The 13735-nt window shown below is 38.7% G+C and overlaps 1 protein-coding gene across 4 annotated transcripts in view; it reads right to left on the minus strand.

The window, feature by feature from the left end:
- Positions 1 to 2036: 2036 nt before the first annotated feature.
- Positions 2037 to 13735, minus strand: part of FMN1 (formin 1) — a 153431-nt gene continuing 141732 nt past the window's right edge. For all 4 annotated transcript variants that reach the window (XM_081858606.1, XM_081858604.1, XM_081858605.1 and 1 more), the window contains 2 exons: positions 3998 to 4082; positions 2037 to 2341 (listed from right to left, as the gene is read on the minus strand). In XM_081858606.1, the coding sequence (XP_081714732.1) occupies positions 2297 to 2341; positions 3998 to 4082 (130 nt within the window). In that variant the 3' untranslated portion in view covers positions 2037 to 2296. The remainder of the gene's footprint in view (positions 2342 to 3997; positions 4083 to 13735) is intronic.

Genomic DNA, 13735 nt, shown 5'->3' on the forward strand with positions numbered 1-13735 from the left:
AAACAAACTGTTCCATTCCATGTCACTAAACCTCCACAGGATTTTGTAATAATAATAATAATAATAATAATAATAATAATAATAATAATAATGATTTATTATTTATACCCCTTCATCTGGCTGGGTTTGACTACTGTTGCCCTACTCTTTGGCTTTTCTAGACTGTATTGCTACTTTGGTCTGTATTTCTAAAGATGCTTTAATTTTCCTGTTCCTGTACTTCATACAAACACTTTCAATTTTTTTTAGAATTATGTTTCCTTCAGCATAGGAAATTGTAGGGCTATAAACGATAAATGTTTACATTAAGAGGGAAAAGATAAGTTCATTAACTGCATTCTAATGTCTCAATATTTAGGATACTAACTAAATTTCAATGGCATTTGGATATCAATAGGAGACACATGTGCTGTCTGAGAACCTTGCCCTTGAATTGTGTAAGATAAATAGCATGTTTCATATTAAATCTTTCAAATAGGTTGTTCATACAATTGCATTAACTTCTTATAATAAGAAATTAAAAGTTATTTTTTAAGATAAATGTTTGATTCAATTGTGGCACTTTCCCTAGGCCTATTACGAAATATGATTCTCCTGCATTTGTCCTATAGGTGACAAAGTTTCCCTTTCTTCCACACTCTTTTCTCAATTTAATTTACCAGACTCCCTTATCATACTTTATTACACGTGTCCTCTAGGATGCAGAACCCCTGTTCATCTCCTTCTTGGTACACTCTTTAGTTGTTGTGGCAACCAATGGTTAGCCTGTGTTTAAGTATTTATGATATACAGCATTTTAGTTTACATAATTTTTCCATTGCAAGGACTGCTCTTTAATTTTAAGGGTGTGATTCTGTAAGTTCTCTCAACTACAGCCTAGAGGGGAGAGATCCTGACATACCTGACAGAGATTCTAAATGGCACTTCACATGAGTCACTTACAGTACCTCAATGGGAGAGCAATGAGGTATTTCTATTCAAAGTCTATGGAGCAGAGTGTATGAATAATGTATGTTCAAGAGCGCACATATGTCTGTAAATGATCTTTCTCTCACACACATGCACGTATGTACGGGAAAATGTAAACATGTTCTAAAATCAGTTTCACCAAAATGCTGACTATAAAAGAATATAGGCTTTGGTATAGATTAATGATAAATAATGGAAATGCGTGTTCTACAGCTAGAAGACCAACTATAAATAAAGCATTATTGAATATTGCTAATCTGACCTCATGTTGATACAGAAAGTATTCATTTTGCCATCAGACAAATGAAGAATATAGTATGAACAAAACACCAAACGTTAATGAATGTAGCAGTTACATTATCTATGCCTTATTCAAGTATATATATATATACCTTATTCTCATATATATATATATATATATATTTGCTTTCGTAGATTTTCACGGGTACAGGAATGCAGGTTTTGGTGTCCTCGGGTGTCTTCCCGTGTAAAAGTTGGGGTGTCTAGGCGACGTTTCGACGAGGTCTCACTCGTCATCTTCAGGCTGGTGCTTTCGGCTTCTTGTTACTGGAACAGTTACTGGCTCTGTTCCAGTAACAAGAAGCCGAAAGCACCAGCCTGAAGATGACGAGTGAGACCTCGTCGAAACGTCGCCTAGACACCCCAACTTTTACACGGGAAGACACCCGAGGACACCAAAACCTGCATATATATATATATATATATATATATATATATATATATATGAATGACATTTCTTTCTCCGCATGTGCAAAAACATTATTTCTACTTCCATGGCATTGATTGGGGTTCCTATAAAAATAATCATAATAAAATACAGAATACATCTGATACACTTAACTTCCACCATTTGCAAGAAGGTAAAGTTAATTCTTTGGATACCATCAAAATCATTTTAAACAGTCATTGACTTAGTAAATATTACGGTCTACCAGCACATGAGCCATCCTGCAGAGCTGGCATAAAAGCTATTTAATTCACTGTCTAAAACCCTGCTTTTGCTGTCTTTTACATTAGTGCATTTTGCATAGAGTACTTCAAACAACTTTTAAGAAAAGAACTGCATTTAAGCCACATAAGGAAGAGTTACATAGAACTCTTCATAATTCCCATGTAAACAAATTCTTATTGTTCCCTCTTCTGCACAAGCCAAGGGATCCAGAAGTCTTTTGAGGATTGTCTGAGGAAGAGAACAGCAAAGCAGAACTTCCTAACATCTAAAATAAGGTGCTCTCTAGGGAATGGGCAGAGGGAAGCATCATGCAAGGTATTAAGTCACACTGCGATTATGTTCATGTGTCTTCTTTCAGTTGGTGGTCGCACTGGCTTCCTTCTGACGTAGCCTTTCTTTCTGTTGTTTAAGAAAAAAAAAGGAACTTTATTATCATTCTTTTCTTTAATTTTCCATCTGTTCTCAAATTGCACAGAGTATGTGGTCTACTACACTTGAAGAATGGAGCACTCCAAAACCAAAGTAGACATAAGCTTTTTCTTTTCTGAAAATTAATTCCTGAAGTGCCAAGCCAAGACAATGGCAAGCTTTATACAAGCATACTTAGGTTTGCATCTAAGTCACACCCAGAGTAGACACACTGAAATACAGTGGTACCTCAGATTACAGACGCTTCAGGTTACAGACTCCGCTAACCCAGAAATAGTACCTTGGGTTAAGAACTTTGCTTCAGGATGAGAACAGAAATCGTGCGGCGGCAGCGGGAGGCCCCATTAGCTAAAGTGGTATCTCAGGTTAAGAACAGTTTCAGGTTAAGAACAGACTTCCAGTTCTTAACCCAAGGTAGCACTGTAAATGAATGCAAAGGAGTCATGACAAACTTATTGATTTCAATGTATCTACTCTGAGTATGATTTACCTGGATACAAACTTAGCCTCTCATATCATCCTAAGTATATGCCTAATGTGTTCTGAAATGCCTTTCCAGTTAACATTAGCTAGTATTGCACTAACACAAAATATTAGTAATGTGAAAACAAGCAAGAATATTTGGGGAGGGATTAATGTCTCTAGATACAGAAGTAGATTTTTTTTAAAAAAGAGAAATGTACTGGAGCTGATTTTAGCAGGGGCATCCCTTTCCCACAAAGTGGGACAATACTGTAGTGATTTCTCATTGCACATACGGAGAGGTCCCTTGATAAAAGAGGAAACTGTAATAAACCATGATTGTGTGGGGAACCTTGGGTACATAGAAGTTGTGGACTAAAGCCAGTATAGACCAGATAAATTGGCCCACACTCCTCCTTAAGCCAAACTGATAAATGACCATCTCCCCTCTAGGATACCCCTTTATACCAGACTGTACCAATAATAAATGGAACAAGCATGATTTAAGCACAGTTGGTTGTGGTTTTTTTCCAAATATTGCTGCTAAATTGGATCCACCTTAATTTGGCAAGCCAGCACTGGTTGCATCCAAATATGGCAAAAGAATTTTCCATTTGTCTGTGCACAAAAAGAAGAGACAACAGCCTATACTGGAGAAAACCCAGGAAGCCAGGCTCGTTCCTAGATAAACAGGGTGACAAATGTAGGAAAGGGCTGAAAATAATGCCCTATTGGCTGCCATTTCAATCTGCTCTCCCCTCTCACCCCCTTCAGAAATGTGATGGAATTTTTAGGAGCACACATTGTAAAAGCAGCCCTTGAGATTATTCAGAGTACAGAATGCAGCAGGAAAGAAGGACACCAATGGGTCAGAGACAAGTGACAAAACCGAGACAGCTCCTGAGGACTGATTTTTTTTCCATGCAGACTAGTTTTCCTGGCAAAGGTCTGTGCATGGACATAATGAATTTAAAATAGCAAAGGCTTTTGAATTGACTCCCAGTCACTGCTTCAATCACTCCAAAAATATTACTTGAATATATGTACTTTGGGATTGGAAAGGACATGATAGTAAATTGCATTTGAATGGACCTAAACATGCATCCTATTAGCTGTTTTTAAAAGCAAACTAGAAGACAAAGCCATTCTAAAAACACATCATACCAGGCTGGCAGTAGGGTTGATTTTCTTTGTTTCCACTTTCTTTTCTGCAGTTAACTTGTTCACTGTTTGTTGAGCCACTTTGAGTCTGAAACAAAATACACACAACAAATCTTATTGGAGCCAAAAAAATGGTACATATCCAGCATATGCAAGCTGCTTTCAGGAGCGCTTAGTTGTTGAATATGAATAAGGCTGTGTACACATGATACCTTTATAGCATATTCAAAGCATATTTCCGTTCTCAAAGCATCCTGGGAACTGTAGCTTGTCAAAGGTGCTGCGAACTGTAGCTCTGTGAGGGGAAAATTACAGTTGCCAGGATTAAGGAGGCAGGGAGAGGGAAGAAATGTGCTTTGAGTGTGTTTAAATGGCATGATGTGCTTACAAAGCAACTGTGCAAACAAACAAGACAGTATCAAGCCTGAAAGGTTGAAAGGGAATGGTACTCCCCTCTCCGCAAGGCAGGAGAAGATGTTAAGAGCAGAGGCTACAACTATGAGAGGTGGCACAGCACAATGGGCTGAAGGAGAAAAGCATCATGGCACCAATAGCAGCATTTCCGCTTGCTTCTCTTTCTATAGACCCAGCCTGGGATGTTTCCTGATCATTGTGTTGTCTGACAGAATACTGGAAACAAGCTTTCATATACACCCGTGATTTATGAAGTTTACATGTTGTTTTCCTGTCCTCTGAAGCGAGAAAGATTATTCCTTTAACAGCACTTTGTATTCCTGCAATTTTCACTGGTTAATATGCTTGATTATCCTACGCACACTACCTAAAGACTATTTTTTTAAAAAAAAACCAACTACACTGCTTGTCAAAATGGTGCCCATACAGCTGTTCAGTGTTTGTGACTTCATTATTCTTGCTTAAGGAAAGAGTCACATTACTTTCCAGAGGTCTTATTTCAAACCATACTTACACAGTGTGCTGATAAGAGATACAGAAATGCACTCCCCATTAATTAAGCATTCGGTGATTAAATCTCAAAGGCTTAACATACTATTGTATGTGACTAATGTTGGTCAGATTTCTTCTCCCTTCATACTTAGTACAAACATAAAAACTCCACACGTTACAGGGATTATAAATCTTCCCATGAACTGCTCTTCATTTTTGCACAACGTTCTTAATCTTTAAAATGCATTGAGAAATTACGTCCCTGGATGACATGGCGTGCAAGACCCAAACAAAAGAACCATGGTTGGCTTTCATTTAAAAAGTTCAATAAATATGTAGCTTATATAGCCTTTAATTAATCTACTAACTGTTAGAAGCGTAAGTCCGGCTCACACATAATGCTACACCATGATGGGGGGGGGGGGCAGCCTGTGTCCTTCCAGATGTTGCTAGACTACAATTCCCATAATCTGTGACAATTGGCCATGCTGACTGGAGCTGAAATTCAACATCTGGAGAGTCATAGGTTCCCCATCTGCACAAGGAGAAAGCAGCTGCCATAAACCTCAGGCTCCTGTACTTCCCCATATCTCTCCTCACCCCACAAGTCCAGGAAAAGGATTTCTGGCACAATTTGGTTTCACTTTCTACTTGGGTTATCATTACATAGGAAGCAGGGATTTAAAACAAACTTTAGCCAGTTTCTAAGGTCAATTTCAGACCGTGCGTTATGAAGCTGACTTGTTAAACCACAGTCTCTGATTCATAGGAACAAGTTGGGGTTTGCAGAAAGTGAATTTGTGCTCTCCTAAATTGTTGTTTTTACTAGAAACTGAGAATCCTGTGGCCCACCACTGCTCTTGGCATCTTCAAGAGCATAAACTCAGGATCTCATAACAGTGAAATCATAACTAAACATAACTATGAATCAGGATCAGCCCAAGATTGTCCTAGTCCAGCATCCTTTGAAAGAATCCTCGCAATCAGTGAGCACTAGGTAGCCAACTGGAGACTGGCCAATGGTTCACCACCAAAGTCTATTTTTTGCCTGGCCTCAGCATCAGGAAGCAATCTTGTCAAGCTGGGATACTGCTCCAATATAAGTTAATAGAATATGAAGAAAACTACAGTTCTGGATCCAATACAAAATTCAAAATCAAGCAGATAAGGCTACTTCTTCACATGACTTTTTAAAAATCTTGACTGGTGCCAGTGTTTGGATATTGTGACCACTTTCCTGTATCATAACTTGGGCTAAATTAAGGTTTTTACTTCTATTTTCCATGTGTATGTGAAGCTTTAAGAACAGCTTCATATTTATTCCCTCAATACATTCAAGAACTTTATGCTAAACATTTTAGCATTTCCATGAATGAATGGCCTTATATTCTTTTTGTAAACAATTTCAACAACTGAACAGAATGGTTAGAACAGGACTCAAGGCATTATAGTGCCATTGAAAATAACGTGGTCATAATAAACCATAGTGTTCTGTTTATCATTTTGGTTGCAGATACTTTACAAACAGATGTTTTATGGGTATATGCAGAGTGTTAAAAATTCTCAATATCATATAAACATAACTGAGGTTACTTTGTGAATAATTTTGCATTTATCAAAAATAGAGCTGTGAGTTTCTTTGGTAACTCTTTCCACTGCTTTAGATTTAACCGGCTTTAATAATTTGGTGTCATCTGTTCAGCATAACATGCGAACTACATTTTTTGTTGTGAGAACTGATACTAACTAGAGTTTGCAGCCTATTTAATCCACAGAGCAACATCCCCTCTTAATTCATATAATTAACTTTTTTGAACTTTTAGGAAGGGACTGTAACACTACTGCGTTACATTGACCTGTGAGTGATGCAGCCGGGACCCACTTTCCATTCAAGACAACAATTCCCATTAATATTTTTTGAATCTTCAGTTAAAATGGAGGGGGAGGGAGGCAAAGAATCTTAAGGAATGCAGTTAGTTTAAACCATGAAATCTGACCATATGTAAGGGGAATCCGTTCAAAAGAAGATTTAGGATCACTCATCATGGTGCAAAGAAGGTCAAAATACGCAAACGAATTGAGAAGAAAGGTTGCTGGTGTCAGCAATAATATTAACACACTTTTACAACTGTTGTGTATTGCCATGCCGTGTGGAAAACCACAACTTTAGGCAACAGAAAAAGTAGAGTTCTATATTTCAACAAAACCTTAAACCACCTGATTATTTGCTTCAGAAAAAAAAGAACAAAACACACAGCAATTGAGTTTTGGGTAAGAAGTTCAATTAACTTCAAATGTCCCTACCAAATTCTGTTCTGAGGGATCACATTTTCAAACCTATATATCTTCAGATTAAATGCAAGAACCAGAGCTATTTTGAAAAAAATATATATACAAATGAACTATAGAAGTTCAAATGAGCCTTTTTTTAAAAAAAAGTACTTTTGTGTCTATAAAGTAAAAGAATAATTTTCACCTTTACAAGAACATACATAGTTGTGCCAAGGGTTAGGAAGAAAAAACACTGCTTACTTAACCCTGTGGCCTCTTCTCATTCTCAACATAGAGGGAGGAAAGAATAGGAATTAAGCCATGAAGTGATCTGATACCCAGAGACTGATTATTAGCCACAGACGGCTTCCTTGCTGGCGCAGCAACCAGTAGATTGGACCTTAAGTCAACAAGTGCTATTAAGTGCTTGTTGGCACTATACACTATCATCACCATATTAAATTCCAACTTGATGATCTGTATTTATGGGATGTGTAAAGGATGCTAGGGTATACTTTGCAGTATGTTATTGAATAGGGTACTAGCTTGTTGAGGCTGTTGTGTTTTTCAATAGATACAAGCTGTAACTGACAATGTTCTGTACTGTGGCAAGCTCAATGCTTGTTTTCAAACTGAAGCTTGGAATGTATGTTACTTTTTAGTGGAGGATACTTTTTTTTTTGGCTTTATGTCAGGTCCACATATAATGCCAAACTACGACATGGCACAATAGAAATGAGCTTGTGTGTGCCTCCCTCTCCTTGTCTGTTCTTCTTAATTACTTACTTCCTGGTTGACTGCATACCAAAGTTCGCCATTTCATACCTTACATCAGCATGGCATGTTTGGCACTTGCCCTCAAAACCATGATTTCAGGCTGCAAACTAAAGAGTTTCCCCACAAATCAGAAAGCAGCTAATTAAGTGGAGTTTCAGCAAAGGCTCAGTCACGTAATGTGAGACATCAAAACTGACATCTATTGTATAAAAATCCATTGTGACTTATCTGAATTTGTGAGACATGTGAAGAATACCAACCATATATTTATTTTTAAAAGCACCGATATAATTCTGTACATGCTTCTGTAGATAAGACCACACATCCCCACCCCTGCTGCTCCATGGTTTCAGGAGGGAGGTGAACAGATTTTTCAGGGACTACAGTACTAACAATGGCCTTTTACGTATATATGTGACTACAGCAGCTAGAATGCTATATACACAGAAATGGAAAGAAGAGACGGTTCAAATGAAGGAGGAATGGCTTTTAAAAGCAATAGACTATGCAGAAATGGCAAAGCTGACAGCAGTATTAAAAGATCGAAACAATGAACCTTTTTTTAAAAAAAAGAATGGAGGCCATTTTGGACTACAGTAGTACCTCAGAAGTCAAATGGAATCCATTCCGGAAGTCCGTTCTACTTCCCAAACATTTGGAAACCAAGGCATGGCTTCCGATTGGCGGCAGGAAGTTCCTGCAGCCAATTGGAAGCTGTGGAAACCCTGTCGGACGTTCGGGTTCCAAAGAACGTTCGCAAACTGGAACACTCACTTCCAGGTTTGCGGTGTTCGGGAGCCAAAACGTTCAACTCGCAAGGCGTTCGCGAACCAAGGTATGACTGTATTTGAAAAAACACTACAGTCAAATGAAATCACGGGCAAGATTTGAGAAAGGAACAATGGAAGAAAAATGATAAAGTAATTGTATTAGAGGGGTTTCCATAACAGATAAGTTTGATATATAACACGGTAGAAAAGGGTTTGAAGAAAAACACTGTGGAAGTGTGGGTGGGAAGTCAATGCATGAAACAATGTAACTATTTAATTTGAAGTCAATTTGGAAAAAAAATGGAAATTTGATAAAAATTATATTATATAAAGAGTACTAACAATGGCCTGTGAGTGGATGCTCCCACAGATGGAAGGCAGGGAAACATTCTCTCACCCCTTTACAGTCCCCAGTAATTCCCCAAAAGTGCCCTTCAGAAAAGTGTTGGAGATGGTACAATGGGTTCCAGGGGAAATTAGTGTAAATTCTTTCCCATCACTTCTACCATCGGGAGCCTGCACTGGATTAAAGGCTCTTCTGTGAATGAAAGGAGCCCTTCCACTTGCAGAAGGGCAAGTCTAGATTCAAATCTTTGTAACTGTTTCCAAAAGACTATCTATGCAAATGTCCAATATACTGCATTTTCACAACTGGGAAAATGCAATACTCTTATAACAGCGGTGCTCCGTTAAAGGAGAGCGGCTGCATCATCCACAATAGCTGAATATACTTTTATTATATAAGAAATCTGATGAAGCAGAAAGGCCCTCAACACTCCAATGGCTGGGTTTTTTATATCCATACTCAAATCAGGACTGACTAAAAGTCACTACAGATTAAAAATAAGCCCATGAAAGTGACCGTGTAAATTGACCCTAAAACAGTGTCACATCCCTGTGGTATTGAGATTACCGCATGGTACTGAGAGTAAGATAATACTTTTCAGCTACTTCATTCAAAATTTTCACCCAGCTGAGCAAAACAGCCATACCAAATTTATGACTGTTGGGTACACGTAATATATTTCTGCTGTATCCTTTTCATGTAATATTCATGTAATATTTGTTACTGAGGTAATCCAGGAATTTCATCTTAACTGCCTTTTGATTTAAGTAGTAAGTATGTTTGCTAGTTATATATAATGTTTGTACCTTTGAGTACCTTCAGATTCCTGTATACTATGCAGATTTTGTCTTGGGGCGAAAATCAGCTATAATACACAGGCAGCTAATTTATTTTCATGGTAGGTTAAGTGTAGGGCAGCATGGTTAAAGTGTTTCCTCTTCTAAAATGTCTGATAAAAATCTAATTAGATTTCTACACTTTTCTTACATTAAAAGTCAAGTAGTTTTCAGACAAAACAAACCCTTGCAGCCTAGCCCATTGCTTGGTTAAAGCTACCATTAACTTGTTTTTTCTTAGTCTGCTAAGAGATGTTGCACTGTCCTTTGAATAACCTCAAAATACTCTAGTAGAACCAATAGTGACAATAATGTTTGATGTCTTACTATGTCTTAATTTGTTGGAAGGCGCCTAGAGTGGCTGGGGCAACCCAGTCAGATGGGCACCATCATCATCTCATAATTGACAAGTTGGAAAAATAGGATCATTTTGTTGCTAGATGGGTATCCTGTATAAAATTTTGCAAACTTGCCTCTGTTCACATTTGTGTTTTAAAATGTTGTAAAGAAAAGAATAAAAATTATCAACTATTTGAATCATCAGGTACAGTGGTACCTTGGTTCTCAAACGTAATCCGTTCTGGAAGTCCTTTCGACTTCCTAAATGTTTGAAAACCAAGGCGCAGCTTCCGATTGGCTCAGGCACCCAGGAAACAATAGCCAACAACCACATTGGACGTTCAGCTTCCGAAAAACATTCAAAAACTGGAACGCTTAGTTCTGGGTTTTCGGCAATCGGGAGCCGAAATGTTCAAGTACCAAGGCATTCAAGAACCAAGGTATTTAACCTTTCTTAATCTAATTGAATGAAACTATTTTTGTGTCTCTTTATTTGACATGTAAACTCTTGTTTATGAAGATGTGCATTGCAAAAAAATTACTGTGTTAAACTGAAGGATTCACTGTAATTCCTTCTGGTTGGCCAATGTGGATCCTGGATTAGATTGGAAGTTGGCATGCGCCTTTCCTATGTGTAGAGGTGGCCTTTGTTTTTTGGCACAGGGCGTTCAAACATGCAAACCTTCCTTCTTCTCTCTGAGGAATTTTAAATGCTGCAATCCAAGAAATATTTACAGCTTGAGTGTATAAACTGGCTCCTTTTCTATTCTGCTGAGGTCATGAAAAAAATATGATTACACTAAAATACACCTTAGGAAAATAATTGTTTTTCAAGACATAATGGTTATTTCTCAGTTCTCTAAATGTGTTTCTTCCTGGAAAATATGGTTGGCGAACTGTCACTCATACTTTGTAAAATAACAACCTCTAAAGGGTCATGGTTTTCTAAGCCATTTGAATGTGATAAAGAAACAACTCATCTGTCATTCAAACTTATATACTTGACATCAGTTACTCATTGTCTTCATGAATCATCTACAAGTTGAACTAAGAATAAACTGAAACCTTTAAAGGCTAAAAGTAATCTAATGAAGTCATTAGTAAATAAACACAAGCCCCACCAAAGTATATGAATAAAATTCATGGTGTTAAGAAGGAAAAAACAAACCATTCATTCTCATGACAAAATATATGCAAGTCTTATCCTGCTACTCAAGAAGGCTAATCCAGACTCAAAACAGCATATCCAAAATCACGTATTTTACTCTGAATTTATTAATATGAAATTCACCACTCCCTCTAAACTCACTGCCTTTCACTTCTTAAGAGCCTGGCCTGTTTAAAACTGATTTTGGTTATATACTTTACAAGACGTGGGGAACTGCTCCACAGTCAGAAACAGTACCCATCATTGGAAACTGCAAGAGGGGAGAGTGTTCTTGTGATGGGAAACATAAGACACCTGACTGACCACTGTGAGAACAGGATGTTGGACTAGAAGGGTCTTTGGTCTAATCCAGCAAACTTTTATTATATTCTTAGGTAGTCCTGACATTTGAGGAAGTGATAGCATCACATCCACAGCAGAGTTGTCTCTGCAGATCCTGTTCATATTGCATCAGTTTTCTGGGTAACAGCAGGTGGAGTCTATTCCACATTCTGAAGTTCCAGCTTTTCTCACTGGCTGCAGTTTTCCATTTCAGTGTTGGGTGAGAAAAGTGAAACCAAATTCAAATATTTCTTCTCCTTGCACTCTCTCTTGTGCAAGGGGAAGCATGAGAATTGCTGCAGAACCTTCCTGTTACACGATGCAAAGACTCTTCTACAAATGTTTGCAGCAGCCCTCCATTATGCTTGTTTCTTTAGTTCACCCAACATTTGGAGGAGATACAGTGAGCAACATTGTCCCCTAGCATGTTCCTTGAAATGGCAAGCAAAATTCACTTGCTCATAAGTAGATCTAATCAAGTAACAAATTGCAAAAATTTCTAAAATGACCAATTTCACTTTAGAAGTACCGTATTTTTCGATCTATAGGACGCACTTTTTCCCCTCCAAAAATTAAGGGGAAATGTGTGTGCGTCCTATAGAGCGAATGCAGGCTGCACGGCTAAGCCCAAAGCCAGAACAGGGAGACGGAGCACTGCGGAACACTCCGTCTTGCTCTTCTAGCTTGGGGATGGCTGCATGCAAAGCCTCTGCAGGGCAGCAGGGTGCCTTCACCCCGCTGCCCCGCAGAGGCTAGAAAGGCTGTTCCCAAGCCAGAACAGCGAGGCGGAGCGCTCCATCTCGCTCTTCTAGCTTGGGGATGGCTGTGCGCAAAGCCTCTGCAGGGCAGCAGGGTGCCTTCACCCTGCTGCCCTGCGAAGGCTACAAAGGCTGTTCCCGAAGCCAGAACAGCGAGACGGTCTCGCTGTTCTAGCTTGGGGATGGTAGCTGCCTGAAGCCTCCAGAGCGCAGCGGGAACTCCTGCTGCGCTCCGGAGGCTTTGGGTGAGTGCACCTTGAACGCACCTTGTTTTAGAGGGGTAGAACAAGAATTTTTTTTACCCCTTTTCTCCCCCTCCTATGGTCCGGTGCGTCCTATAGAGCGAAAAATATGGTATCTCCCCCTCCGCAGCATTTTCCCTCTAAGCAGCGAAACTGACTATTCTAGAAGACTGCTGCTTGTGACAAAGGAATCAGAAGATCTATGTGTATAATTAGCACGACAATTTACTGGATTATCTCTATCTGCATCTAATTTAAAATTGCATGCTAAAGGATATTTAAACTTCTAATGTTGAGCCTGATTAACACTGCTGTTTCATACAGAAGGCCAACTAACTGATAAATGATTCAGATTCCAGAGTAACAATTATTTCTTTATATTCTTAGTACACAAAACAACAGACCTCAAGATATAAAAAGTATCAGGTTTATGATTTCTGTTTGTACACATTAAGACTTGAAGATGTGCAGAGTATCTGTTTGGCTGGCATTTTTCATGCAATCACCCACTGATATTCACCCTAAGGGGCATGGTTCACACTAGGCCTAGAGAAGCTGTGAGCTGCCAAGCCTTAGTATGTGATGGATGGACTACATTTGTCTTGGTGAGTCACAAATTCTGCAGCCATCTTGTGATCTTTTACTGTTTACACACCACTCCCCCCCCCCCCCAATCAAAGGCTTGCACCTATTTAAAAGAGTACATGCTTCTGCATGATTGCTCTGGACTCCATCTTTATCACTGCTTTCTATTGTGCCCATTACTAGTCACCCAGAGAGCTTGTTAATTTCATCTGCTCATTCATTTTAAACTGGCCTCTTCAAAATTCAATCACAAACTGCAACAATTTTTTGGGAAGCGTTGATGTGACTGATCATATTCAACATTTAATAAGAGAGAAAGGAACAAACAAAAATTAATGAGTCTGTGCTTGTCCAGAAGAAGGAAAGGTGCACATTGGAACAGGACCTGCAACAAGATGTTGCAGCATGGAGTGTTTCTGCTA

This window comes from Podarcis erhardii (assembly GCF_964252035.2).
Source record: "Podarcis erhardii genome assembly, chromosome: 1".
In the NCBI taxonomy this organism is placed as follows: domain Eukaryota; kingdom Metazoa; phylum Chordata; class Lepidosauria; order Squamata; family Lacertidae; genus Podarcis; species Podarcis erhardii.